The sequence below is a fragment of the Drosophila yakuba genome, chromosome X, assembly GCF_016746365.2.
Source record: "Drosophila yakuba strain Tai18E2 chromosome X, Prin_Dyak_Tai18E2_2.1, whole genome shotgun sequence".
NCBI lineage: Eukaryota > Metazoa > Arthropoda > Insecta > Diptera > Drosophilidae > Drosophila > Drosophila yakuba.
The window spans coordinates 13,271,202-13,284,316 of record NC_052526.2 but is presented as its reverse complement, the minus strand read 5'-3'; the positions used below and the strand labels follow the sequence as shown (position 1 = coordinate 13,284,316).

At 50.1% G+C, this 13,115-nt stretch overlaps 3 protein-coding genes across 4 annotated transcripts; 2 read left to right on the top strand and 1 right to left on the bottom strand.

The window, feature by feature from the left end:
• Positions 1-321: 321 nt before the first annotated feature.
• Positions 322-2,171, top strand: LOC6525287 (kelch domain-containing protein 3). The gene has a single exon (XM_002101087.4). It carries the CDS (start codon positions 618-620, stop codon positions 1,827-1,829), a length of 1,212 nt encoding a protein of 403 aa, XP_002101123.1. The 5' UTR covers positions 322-617; the 3' UTR covers positions 1,830-2,171.
• On the bottom strand, positions 2,088-3,183 carry LOC6525286 (INO80 complex subunit C). Its single transcript, XM_002101086.3, has 2 exons — positions 3,007-3,183; positions 2,088-2,947 (listed from the first exon to the last, which is right to left on the bottom strand). Exons 1-2 carry the CDS (start codon positions 3,137-3,139, stop codon positions 2,748-2,750), a joined length of 333 nt encoding a protein of 110 aa, XP_002101122.2. The 5' UTR covers positions 3,140-3,183; the 3' UTR covers positions 2,088-2,747.
• Positions 3,184-3,516: 333 nt separating this feature from the next.
• Positions 3,517-12,943, top strand: LOC6525285 (DENN domain-containing protein Crag). Of its 2 annotated transcripts, XM_002101085.3 has the most exons (14): positions 3,517-4,063; positions 4,945-5,261; positions 5,675-6,221; positions 6,278-6,428; positions 6,496-6,767; positions 6,831-7,044; positions 7,122-7,442; positions 7,522-8,957; positions 9,025-9,327; positions 9,669-9,749; positions 10,743-11,172; positions 11,240-11,701; positions 11,766-11,950; positions 12,017-12,943. In XM_002101085.3, exons 2-14 carry the CDS (start codon positions 4,961-4,963, stop codon positions 12,333-12,335), a joined length of 5,022 nt encoding a protein of 1,673 aa, XP_002101121.1. In that variant the 5' UTR covers positions 3,517-4,063; positions 4,945-4,960; the 3' UTR covers positions 12,336-12,943. The 2 variants fall into 2 exon arrangements, with proteins under 2 accessions (XP_002101121.1, XP_015046208.1); XM_015190722.3 differs by lacking the exon at positions 9,669-9,749 and having other exon boundaries at positions 3,518-4,063.
• The last annotated feature ends 172 nt before the right edge of the window (positions 12,944-13,115 follow it).

The window sequence follows — 13,115 nt, the reverse complement described above, 5'->3', positions numbered from 1 at the left end:
GAATGGAAAGTTTGAGCAGCTTGAATTTATAGTACTTTTTTGTTTTAATTTATTGCTTGGAACTTTGTTTTAAAATTAAAGATGTCATTTCCATTGCAACTGTTTCGAAAAAAAGTAGCTTAATATTTAATGCAAAAGCATTGCATATTTAAATTTGTAATTTTTGAAACGCAATTATCAATAAGACATCGAAATTATCGATAACATCTGGGCCCAGTGACGCAGTGGAGCCCTGCTATTACGCCCGTGCGCTCACGCACGCAACTCTGGGTGTTTGCGTGCTTTAAAATCCGATCTGTTTCGTTTCGTTTCAATTCGTTTCGTTTCGTTTCACCATCTGGCAAAACTGGCAGAGCGGAGCGCAGCTAGCGTTTGGAATCAGCGTTTACACCTGTGTGGCCTTCAATCGCTCGCACCTGCGCCCGCACCTCCCTGCCCCCGCGCGCCCAGAAGGAGCGACAACTGCGGCGCACTTGCTTTCCTTTGTGTCTTTTGGCTGCTTCGGCTGCTCGGGCTGCTTGAGCCCCAAGCAAAGATCTCCGGCTCCTCGCACAGCACATCGGTGCTCCTCTGGCCACAGCACACAGCGCACAGCTCATCCGACAGTTGGTCTAGACATGCTGTGGACGGTGCACCTGGACGGTGGCCCACAGCGGGTCAATCACGCGGCGGTGGGCGTGGGCGACTTCATCTACAGCTTTGGTGGCTACTGCACCGGATACGATTATCGCTACAATGAGCCCATCGACGTTCACGCCCTGAATGCCCACACAATGCGCTGGACTCTGGTGCCACAGCAGCTGGACGCAGCGGGTGTGCCGCTCAAGTATCCGCTGGTGCCCTTCCAGCGCTACGGACACACGGTGGTCGCCTACAAGGAGCGCATCTACATCTGGGGCGGTCGCAACGACGAGAACCTGTGCAATGCCCTCTATTGCTTTGATCCGAAGACCGCGCAGTGGTCGAGGCCCCAGGTGACTGGCTGTCTGCCCGGCGCACGTGATGGCCACTCGGCCTGTGTCATTGGCAATAGCATGTACATCTTTGGTGGCTTTGTCGATGAGATTAACGAGTTCAGCAGCGATGTGCACTCACTCAATCTGGACACAATGGAGTGGCGCTATGTGCAGACTTTTGGCGTGCCGCCCAGCTACAGGGACTTCCATGCGGCGGTGGCCTACGAGCAGGAGCGCATGTACATCTTTGGCGGGCGGGGCGACAAGCACAGTCCGTACCACAGCCAGGAGGAGACCTACTGCCACGAGATCGTCTACCTGGACATGAAGACCAAGGTGTGGCATCGACCGTTCACGGCCGGAAAGGTGCCCGTGGGTCGGCGCAGCCACAGCATGTTCGTCTACAACAAGCTGATATATGTCTTCGGGGGCTATAATGGCCTGCTGGATCAGCATTTCAACGATCTGTACACCTTCGATCCGCGCACCAAGCTGTGGAACCTAATACGTGCCAACGGCAAGGCGCCGACGGCGCGGCGGAGACAGTGTGCCATTGTGATGGGCACTAGGATGTTCCTGTTCGGCGGCACCAGTCCGAGGAGCGGCTCCTCCAGCTCGCCAGCAGCTGTTTCACCCACTCAAGAGGCGGGCGGAGCAACGGGGGCTGCCGGAGTAGTTCCGCCCGGTGTGGCGCTCATTGACTACAGCGATCTGCATGTGCTCGACTTTGAACCCACTCTGAAAACCCTGGCCACCATGGTGGTGCTTAAGCACCAGCTGGACATCTCGGGGCTGCCAAGGAGCTTCCGTTCGGACCTGCAGATGCTGACACAGCCGAACAGTATTAGCCGGCCCATCAATCAAGCAGGCTAGCGTCCAAAGCCGTAAGGGATAAGCCGGAGTCGACTGCCACGTAATGGAATGAGGTGGAAAGGGCTGGGAGGATCACGGAGCCACTAGTCCGGTTCTTGTATTTGAAGCCCTTGGAGGAGCGAGCTCGAATATGTTTTTTACGCGAGGGATGGAGCATGGAGAACCTGAGAGAACGAGAGGGAAGCCCCAGTAATTACAAAAGTTTTAGAAACTTGCTTTTGGTACTTCTGATAGCTGCTAAATAATACACAATAATAATGACTATGCAAATGATATTATAATAGAGATATAGTTCATAAAACATTTATAAATCGTCCTTAAATAAAATCTCCATTAACTTTATCATCAGCTTTTGCCAAAATTCAAGATAAGAAAATGAATAATGATCTTAAACTCATTAATAATATTTAATTTCGTTTACTTTGCGTCATTGCTGAATGTTGTGTAGCTGGTTAACCTAACACTATATTAATCTGTGAGTCTTTCATTGCGAACTACAAACTTGGCACGAATCGGCTGTTTAAATATTTGTTTTTCCCATTAGGATATATGTGGCAACTGTTTTGTTAATTTTGACAATTTTAAGCGCCCAAGGTATTCACCTCACCTTGGACTTACTTAATCTAATGTTGCGGTCAAACTAGCGACAAATCTCTATAACTAATTTACAGGGATCATCTCCTTATAGGTAGCACATGCATATATGGTAATTGTGCATGTAACTCCCCTTGAACGCGGTGTTACAGCCGGGAAGCAGTCATCAAAACACTTGAAAGCAACAGCCTCGCACGCAATGTCAGTAAGAGTAAGGTCAGCAGCGCTGTAATTGCCCATTATATGTGGTAGTCGGATCGCAAGGCCTCCAGGGGCAGAACACAGCGAGTATATGGGATATATACAGTATATGGATCGATTGGACTATCCCACGGCGCTCGTGTAGCCGCGCACTGTGAGGTAGCCATTGATGATGTCCGAGGGCATGTGCTGCATGGACGCGTACTCGTCGGCGTTGGCGAACCTCAGTTTCGTGTGGGGATCGGCATAGGGAGCGGGCAAGCCGCTAATATCGGAGTACTTCTTGGCCGGAACCAACGAGGGCGGTGCATTGAGCGTAAAGTCTGCAAAATGAAAAGCACATATGGACACCATTGTGAATCCTCGTTCTGTGACTACTTACAGGTGGGTCGTTCGGCGGGCAGCTTCTGGCTACGCTCCATGTTGCTTATCTGCCGCAGCGGGCGGTAAACACAGTTTTTTGGAAAGGCAAACGGACGCTTAAAAGAGCGTTTAGGCTTCGCATTTTGTTCCATATTTCACACGTTTCAAGCTCGCAATTGAGATGGACAGAAATCTAGAGATGTTAACTTATACTACGATAAGTCTATCGGAAGCAGTGGGCATCCACTGGTATCGTCATCGATTTAATATGGATAGCTTAGGCATTATATATTTGAAGAAGAAAAGAAAATACAACTGCTACATTACAGAATCTTTTCTAGGCATAACTTAACACGCGTTCATTTAAGTGGGTTCTGTAATGATACCATTCAAATTGATTGTCTACGAAATAGTAAAGTGATCAAGTATGAAGGAATTCAAGCTGGCGGGTAAAGCTTGCAATTGGCGATGACATACCTTTAAAGTAATCGTCAGTTAGGTATCGATAGACTGAAAGCTAGTATCATCTGGCAACGCTGAAAAGGCCAGAAGCAAAGGCCAAATAGTTATTAATAATAGTAAATCCGATAATAATAGTCGCGTGTTTCGTATTGCATGTTAATTATATAGTTCGACCAGTAGCGCATACAGGCGATTGGCACATTTCGCCAGTCACACCGAGCCGCGCACACGGCTGGCAGGCCAGTTAAACGAACATTATTCCTTACTTTTCTGCCCACTGCACTCCACACGTATTTGCGTAGCTTTTAAAGTGGCTAAATTCGTGGATTTCAACAAACTTGGCGCGGTTTCGTCAAAGTTAGTGGTCCAGTTAAGCAGTCCAATAGGAAAACTGCGAAAATGATGTAAAGGAAAACTCTCAAGTAGTCCAACCGTGTGTGCGTGAGTGTGTGTGTGTGTGCGGTGTGTGTTGGTGTGTGGAAATTAACGTAGTGTGAAGAAGAAAAGCGAAGGAAAAGCGACAATTGCAGTCCAAGGCGAACAGCAAAAGCAACTGAAGGTTGCCCACGCCCCCTTCGTCCCCGCCCCCCTGGAGGACAACTAACGGGAGCGCAGTAAGTTCACCAGCCAGCCCCCCTTCCCCTCGTCCATGCCATACGTCTTGCACTCACACCTGCCAATTGGACTCCTGTAAACAAAAACAACGCATCAGCTATCAACACAAACAAAACGCGTTGGCGTTATTGTGCTGTAAAACGGAAGCGGAGGAAGTTGAATCATCAAGCGGAACTTGTTTCCCCCAGCTCCATTTGTTCTTTTTGTTGTTGTTGCTGTTGTTGTGTTGCGCGAAGCATAAAACTTAGTGTCCAGCATACAAAGTCCAATCAGAGTGGCAGCTAATGCATGCAATTCCAATCGGACGCTGCCTCTATCGGGATATGTAAACAAAAGCATTTTGCGCCCGCGGCCAGAGATACAGTGAAGCCTGCGCTCGGGGTCACCAACCAGTGCTCCAGTGGGTCACCCACAGCATATACATGATATCTTGCGGTTCTTCTTTGTGGGTAATGCGATCGGATATGATGAAATAGTCGTCGATGCAAGATATCAGTTCAGCTCTTTAACCATCCGTTTTTTATGAGATAAACATACGTCTTATATCGTGCGAAGAAACATGTTTCCCCACATGAAATATTAAAAACATACAAATTTATATATGTCCGTTGCAATAAACATGGAAATCACACGATTTCTTGTGCCGCTTATCTGAGTCTTTCCCTCGGAAGAACGAAAGAAGACCCATTGACTTTGCCCCTAGCTGGATGATAACTAAACATAATATTAATTAATATGGGTTCGGGAGCCACCCCAACTGGCAGATACCAACTGGTATCCCCTGTCGACCTTATCTTATCTGGCCAGCTAGTCCCGCCATGCCCGCTAGAACTTAACCACTCAAACTGGGCTCTTTTGCTGTTCTTGCTGTCTCTTGCAGAGGTAACGGCGCCGCCATGGAGGAGAAGCGCATCGCCGATTACTTTGTGGTGGCCGGAATGCCGGAGCATCCGCAGCTGCTGCAGGAGAACATCTTCAATGACTCGGGTAGATTGAGGGCGGCCACCACCATCGAACCGATCACGGACATCGGCGTCTATTTCCCGCTGCTGGGCGAGGAGGTGCCCGAGGGATACGAGATCCTCACGCACACGCCCACGGGTCTGCAGGCGAACCTCAACCACGGATCGGTCCGCACCACCGACTGCTACATCTACTTCCGGCGCGGCAAGGATCGCCCACCTCTGGTGGACATAGGTGGGTGTGCATTTCCATCAGGAGTTCATGCCCTTATGGCTTTGCAATTGAAAGATTCGATACTTTTGTTGGTCTTAGGACTTACTTCCGTTTGGTTCTTTTATTTTGAGAACTTCGTTGTTGTTTAAAGTAGATTTCAGCAATCAATGGAAGACTTGGTTGGATTTCCTGATAACGAAAGTAAATTTAAATATTGTAATCTCGACACGACTCGTGATAAAGCCGACAAACTGTTGCAAATATCAACAAATATCAACATTGCTCAGTCAAAAACTTAAGTTTTGTAGGCTAAAAGAGAATGAATTCAAAAGTAAAAAATGTTATGTAGAACGTAATGCAAATAGATGTTTAAATGCCATTTGCATGAAGGCCAATGAACTCGACGTTTGTATTAATCGTTGCCTCTTTTGCAGGAGTCCTGTACGATGGCCACGAGCGGATCATGTCGGATGCGGAAATCGTGGCGGAAACGCCCGGCGGCAGGGTGGCCAATGTGAACAACTCGTCCGCCAAGACGTTCCTCACGTACCGACGCGCCCGTGCGGACATGCCGTGCAACGAGCTGGTGGTCACCGAACTGTGCGTCATCGTCCAGAGCAAGGGTGAGCGGGCTCCACACGCCTTCTGCCTGATCTACAAGACCCTGAACAAGGGCTATGTGGGCAGCGACGTTTACCTGTGCTACAAGAAGTCCATGTACCGGCCGAAGCACATCAGCTACAAGCCGGAGATCCTGCTGCGCTACCCCACCGTCGATCACAACGACTTCCCGCTGAATCTGTGTCCGAGCGTGCCGCTCTTCTGCCTGCCAATGGGCGCCTCCCTGGAGGCCTGGCCACACGTCAACGGCACGGAGAAGCGCAAACCCATCAGTCCGGTGTTCAGCACCTTTGTGCTCACCGTAAACGATGGCACCTACAAGGTTTACGGTTCGGCGTTAACTTTCTACGAGGATTACGAGTGGGTTGCAAATAAATATTATAAAGCGTACATGTACTAATGAACTACACTTGCAGTGAGTCGCAGTTGTCGGCCGAGCAGAAGGAGCTGCTCGGCTGGGACGAGGACTTCGGCGCCCAACACTCCCTGCACATGATCAAGGCCATATGTCTGCTGTCGCACCATCCCTTCGGCGACACCTTCGACAAATGGCTCAAGTACCTCCATGTGAGTGTAGACCTTCCTTAACTTTGATTTAATCTAATCCCAATCTGTTTTTTTTTTTTCGTTGCAGCGGATGGTACTGTACGACGTTAATATACCCATTCCCGTGGAGCGCTACATCACCCAGCTGCTGGACGAAGTACCGTTTCCGGCGCCCAGCATTCACCTGCAGCTGTCCAGCGAGTCCAACGATCGCATTCTGCTCACGCAGCCGGAGGATTCCCCGCTGCCGCGCAGTGGCGCCGGCTTTCACATGCTGCTCCAGAACCTGGGCACCGACAACTGTCTGCATGTGCTGCTGCTGGCCCTCACCGAACAGAAGATACTCATCCACTCACTCAGGTATGTGCATTACATTTACCAAAGGTCCTTACCGTATAATACATATCGATTTAATACCCGCAGACCTGCCACATTGACTGCTGTGGCCGAGGCCATTGTCTCCCTGCTGTTTCCGTTCAAGTGGCAGTGTCCGTACATCCCACTTTGTCCGCTGGGCCTGGCGGAGGTGCTCCATGCCCCATTGCCTTATCTCATTGGCGTGGACTCGCGCTTCTTCGACTTGTACGAGCCGCCCACGGATGTCACCTGCATCGATCTGGACACCAACAACATAAGCGTACGTTTTGAGGCTACTTTTTGAAGTGGAAATGGATGCCTAATGAATCAATATCACATCTATTTCTGTACTTGCAGTTATGTGAGTCGCAGCGCCACTTGTCACCCAAGCTGCTTCCGAAACGGGCAGCCCGCCTGCTCCGCCAGACGCTCACCGAACTGGAGAACGCCAAGCCCATCAGCTATGATTCCACAAACAGTTTGGATCGCGACATTCGGAAACGGAAACGAGAGCTGGTGCTGGAGCAGCGCATCCAGGAGGCCTTTCTGCTTTTCATGGCCAGCATTCTGCGCGGCTACAGGGATTTTCTGGTGCCCATTTCCAAGGCACCCTCGGTGGGTGCCACCGATCCGAGTGCCCTCTTCCAGCTGAAGGCCTTTTTGCGATCGCGGGATAAGGTAAGAAAGCTGTCTATCATTTTTTGGTTGGGCATTTAATGGTACTAACAACAAACCACTTTGATCTCACCCCAAACAGTCGCACCAGAAGTTCTTTGAGCTGATGATGAAGACCCAGATGTTCATCCGTTTCATTGAGGAGCGCTCCTTTGTCTCCGACGGCGATCATGGCCTGAGTTTCTTTGACGAGTGTGCGGAAAAGGTGGGCAACTACGACGAGACGCCCGCCCAGCTGCATTTGGTGGACTGGGACACGGGACAGAACAGCGAGCGCACCAAGTACATCTTTCCGCCGGACAGCGTAACTCCGGCGGGATCTCAGCCTGGCGGCGGCGGCGGAGGAGGAGGTGGAGTGGCCTACAATTACGAGAATTTCACGCTGCAGCCGGAACTGTTGCAGAGCACAAAGAAGACGGCTTTATCGAAATTTCTGCAGTTGCAGCTGAACGCTTCCCTCTCGCCAGGATCACCCATTGCCCGGCGAACCAAACACGAGATTAAGCTGTCCCAGAAGATGGCCAGTCGTTGCCTGCAGCATCCGGAGGCGTGGTCCAAGTACCTATTGGCCACCTGCTACTCGCTGTACTTCCTCATCCTGCCATCCATGGTTTTGGACACACGGCACGCCGGCAAGGAGCCGGATATACTGCGCGCCGCCTACGATGTCCTGGTGCGAGCCAGTCGCCTGAAGATCACCTGCGACGAGTTCTGCTACAGGATAATGATGCAGCTCTGCGGTATTCACAACCTGCCGGTGCTGGCCGTCCGCCTGCACTATCTGATGAAGCGCTCTGGCGTGCAGGCCAATGCGCTGACCTATGGCTTCTACAATCGCTGCGTCCTCGAGTCGCAGTGGCCCCAGGACAGCACCACGATCAGCCAGATCCGCTGGAACCGCATCAAAAACGTGGTGCTGGGAGCGGCGCAGTTTCGTAAGGCGGGCAAGCAAAGGGCCGCCTCCAAGGTAAACAAATCGCTGAGCGCATCCCAGGACCAGAACCTCAGCACCCTGGAAACGGTGGACGGACAGTCGCGCACCAGTTTGGCTTCCTCCTCCGGCGATGGCGGCGGCCATGGACTGCTCGATTTTGCCGCCTTCGATCGGCTCAGAAACAAGTTGGGCAGCATTGTGCGCCAGACGGTGACGGGCGGCAACAACGAGACCATGGAGGATGCGGTCAACAGCACTGGGCTGCACATACCAGGCGAACTGAGCGCTCCGAACACGCCGACCTATGGCGGTGACACTGAAATCCTGGCCAAGGCACTGCAGCAGCAGCAGCCACGCAAGCAGATCATGAGCATTGGCGGCGGCGATGACGATGATGAGGACGAGGACGACGATGAATACACGGCCGGTTCGCCGAGCACGCCGCAAAAGCAACTGGAAGCCGGCGCCGATGATCTGGAATACGCCGCTGGCGGAGATTACGAGGCGGACGAAGAGGACGACGATGAGGTCGACGAGCATGTGGCCGCACAGCGGGCACGTCAGCGGGTGCAGAGTCCAACCAAGTGAGTTTTGCGAATACCTAAGCTTATCGAAATCGAACTAACACTTTCTGCGTTCACTATTCGTCAGAATCTCGCCACGCACGCCCGTGACCCAGAACGATCCACTGGGTGCTCTTAACGAGGAGGAGTCCGTCGCCAGTGCCACGCCCACGCAGCAAGTGCAGCAGGAGCAGCAGCACTCACAGTCGCAGATCGACAGCAGCATATACAGCGACAAGCCGATCCTGTTCCGCGGCCAGAGAAGCGCCACCTTCGACGAGTCGACGCAGATCGGGAAGAGTATGCACCGCTCGGAAACGATGCCGGTGGCCAGCAGCGGTGTGACCAACAGTCTGGCCAACATCGGATCCTCGCTGAAGTTCACGTTCGGGTAACTCCGGCATTCCACAGCCTTTCCTCCTCCGATTCCCCATTTTTCATCTGAACACACTATTCCACAAGCATTCCACACCGTCCACTCACCAAATCAAGCGGATTATTTATCCCTTATTTTATAACTTGTATCCCCAACTACTTGGCTTTTCCCCTTTTCCCAACATTTGTTGTTCAAAACTTAATCATGCAATGTGAAGTTTTCATTCAATTCAATTGAAGGGTGTGGAAAACTGGAGAAGCCATGTATATCTACCTCTACCTCTCTCTAAATCGAACTCGTTCCTGTGCCACATTTCGTTTATGATTTATTTACATATATATATAATTATATCTTAGACGTTATTCACCCGCACGATTGTCCCTTAAGAAAGACTTGAAATTGCCCGCCAATATTATAGAAAATATATCGAGCATAAGGTAAGTGTAGACCTTTCCTAGAGAACTAGACAAACATACCCGAAAACTACACCCAAATTGTGTGTTGTGCTGCTTTCCACGCTACTCACCTGGCATTCAATTTGTTGAAGGATTGTTGTTCTTAAATTGGTTCTTGGGTCGCTGTTAAGATAATCACACTGATTTGTATAAACTAATTTGTTTAAATGTAAATCGTAAATGTATGGCATATGTTTCAGTTTTCAGGGTGTTCTATGACTTCTCTTCATTTCTGATTACTCTTGTACCAATATATTCATTTGCATTATTAACTATCAAAATCTATTCATATCTACTATTAGTTTGCAATGCACAAGTGGACAGCGGCAATCAACACACAGCGGCACAACAAAAACACACACAACAGAGTCTTAACCTCTTGTTTTCGTTTTGCGTTCCACATAAGTTCCACAGACTTTCGCCTTTGGTTTTACGTTCTGGTTACGGTTACGGTTATGGTTTTGGTTACGGTTACAGTTATGGTTACGGTTACGGTTACGGTTAAAAGTCCCCTTTAAAAACTTCGTTGGTGGCGGGCAATTCAAGGTTTGACTAAAGCCACGCATAGCATCCACACTAACTTGAGTTAGTCGAACAAACTAACTAACTAACGGTCATCCACAAGCACCGCACCACCATAATATATAGCAGCACCACCAGCAGCTGATTTCCCCGATCGCAGATATATATATCTTTTGAGTTTTAAAACTATATGATAGATAGTTCCTTATTACTTGTCATTGATTGGAGTTTGGAAGCAGGAGTTCATGGCTTTGAAAATAATAACCAGTTTGCCAGTTTATTGTCAGTTTGTAGACCAGATTTTAATAGCAACCAGTTGTGTTGCCAAGATAATAACCGAGAAATCAGCTGCTAATGGCTTTACCTCATTCTCGTTTCGTTGTACATAGTAATAATTGATAATTATTCAAGACCCTTGTTGCCCAATTAATTCCCGACATTTGTACCATCCAGTCCCAGCTTGACGGGCAAGAAGTCGAACGAGCTGATCCAGGGCAGCCTGAGCAGCATCAAGTCGGCGGCCAATTCGCTGACCAAGAAGTTCGACGAGATCAAGGGCGTGATATCGGCCAATTCCACGCCGACGAAGACGAACAATGGACACCATTCGCATGGCCTGCATCATGGTCATCACCATCCGCACCACCACCATCATCATTCGCAGCACGGCAATGCGGAGCAGGAGGAGCACGATGCCGCCGTCCACGAGGAGGGCAAGTTGCGTCGCGTCTCCAGCGACCTGGATCCCTGGGGCAGGCTCAGCGAGTCGCGCAAATCCAGCTACAACAACCTGGTGCCGCTCGGCGAGAACAGCTCCACCGGCGCCCTCCACATGCACGCCTTTCCCGCTGTGCCCGACAATCTCTACAGTCTCACCAGCGAGGTGAGCACCAGATAGCCTCCAATCTGAATGTATGCATCCCCCCACTTATGCACTTTTGTATCCACAGAACGCCGCGGATCGTGACTGCGATGTGCTGATCCAGCTGACGACCTGCTCGCAGTGCCACAATTGCTCGGTGCTCGTCTACGACGAGGAGATCATGAGCGGCTGGACGGCGGAGGACTCCAATCTGAACACCACCTGCCACGCTTGCAACAAGCTGACGGTGCCCTTCCTCAGCGTACAGATCGAGCGGCAGGCGGAGGAGTCGGAGCAGTCGGATCCGCTGCAGGATGGCAAGGAGCAAACCGCCAACGGCACCAGCCACAAGTCCAACCTGACCGTGCCGTATCTGAATCCGCTGGTGCTGCGCAAGGAGCTGGAGAACATACTCACCCAGGAGGGCGACATTGCGCTGATCAAGCCCGAGTTCGTCGAGGAGCACCCGATCATCTACTGGAACCTGCTCTGGCTGATGGAGCGCATCGAGAGCAAGACGCACCTGCCCGAGCTCTGTCTGCCCGTGCCGGTAAGTCATCTTATATTACTCCAATAGATAAAGTAATCCATCTTTGATTTCCCCAACTGCTTAGAGCGACAAGGAGCACATCGATCCGCTGAGCAAGCTGAAAACGGTGCACATCCAGTGCCTGTGGGACAACCTGAGTCTGCACACCGAGGCCAGTGGTCCACCCATGTACCTGCTGTACCGGGAGACCCAGCCGACGAGTCCGCTCATCAAGGCGCTGCTCACCGACCAGGCGCAGCTCAACATGAAGTGAGTAGATCCCACCCAGATAGTAGTTATTCCAATACCAATTATGTTATATTTGTGTCACCTCAGTGTCATTCAGCAAATCATTTCGGCCATCCGGTGCAATGACTTCGCCACTCCCCTCAAGCGCTTGGCCAACGAGCGGCACAAGCTGAAGAGCAACGGCGTGGAGCGATCGCACTCCTTCTACCGCGACATCCTCTTCCTGGCCCTGACCGCCATCGGGCGGGCCAACGTGGACCTGGCCACATTCCATCGCGAGTATGCGGCCGTCTTCGACAAGCTGACGGAGCGCGAGTGCAATATGTACTATCGCAACCAGGATCTGCCGCCGTCGGCATCGACCATCTTCTGCCGTGCTTACTTCCGCCCGCTCCTGCTGCCCTGACGCAGTGGCTCCCAGCTGGAGGGAGGAGCATCTCCAAGCGATGCCGAAGTGGACACATGATGGAGCAGCATGGAGCAGCATGGAGCAGCCGAAGCCTAAAAGACAAGACGACCAAATAATTCGATAACAAAATGGAAACGAAGGGAAAGTTTGACGACAACGAAACGCTTATCACACACCTTAGGCTGCGTCGATTTTATAGATGGGAAAAGTATGAACTAATTTTACTTAGATATCAGAGCTCTTATTTACGTTATGAAAAAGAAAAGGACGGTATTCTGGAACTATTCCTAGTAGGCTAAAAAAAAAAAAGAAATGTAATTGTTTTAAACGAAAAATACTTGATTCGAAGTGTTCTTAGGTTTTCAAACTAATCCCGTTTTGGGCAAACTTCTTTACAATTGTCCACAATTTACTTGTACACAAGCCAGGATATTTAATTCATTTTTTTGCAACAAAATTCCCCGAGTGAAAGCCTCAACTTGACATGTGTTGATTGTTGATTGTGAAAACATGCAAATGATTTTGTAAATGACTTGATCTTAACATTTAAGTACTTAACGATTTTTCGCTGTTCAAACCTAATCAAAAATATACACACACACGAATGACTGGTTTCTGTGACAATATATACAAATGCGTTCAGGCAGTGCGTTTCATAGGTGTAATAGCAATGCAAGTTTACGTTTACCTCTCCACACTAACATTTTGTACTTACGACCAACTCGCCTTTTCTGCCTTTCGCTAAATTCCCCACAACAGTTGACCAACAACGAGGCC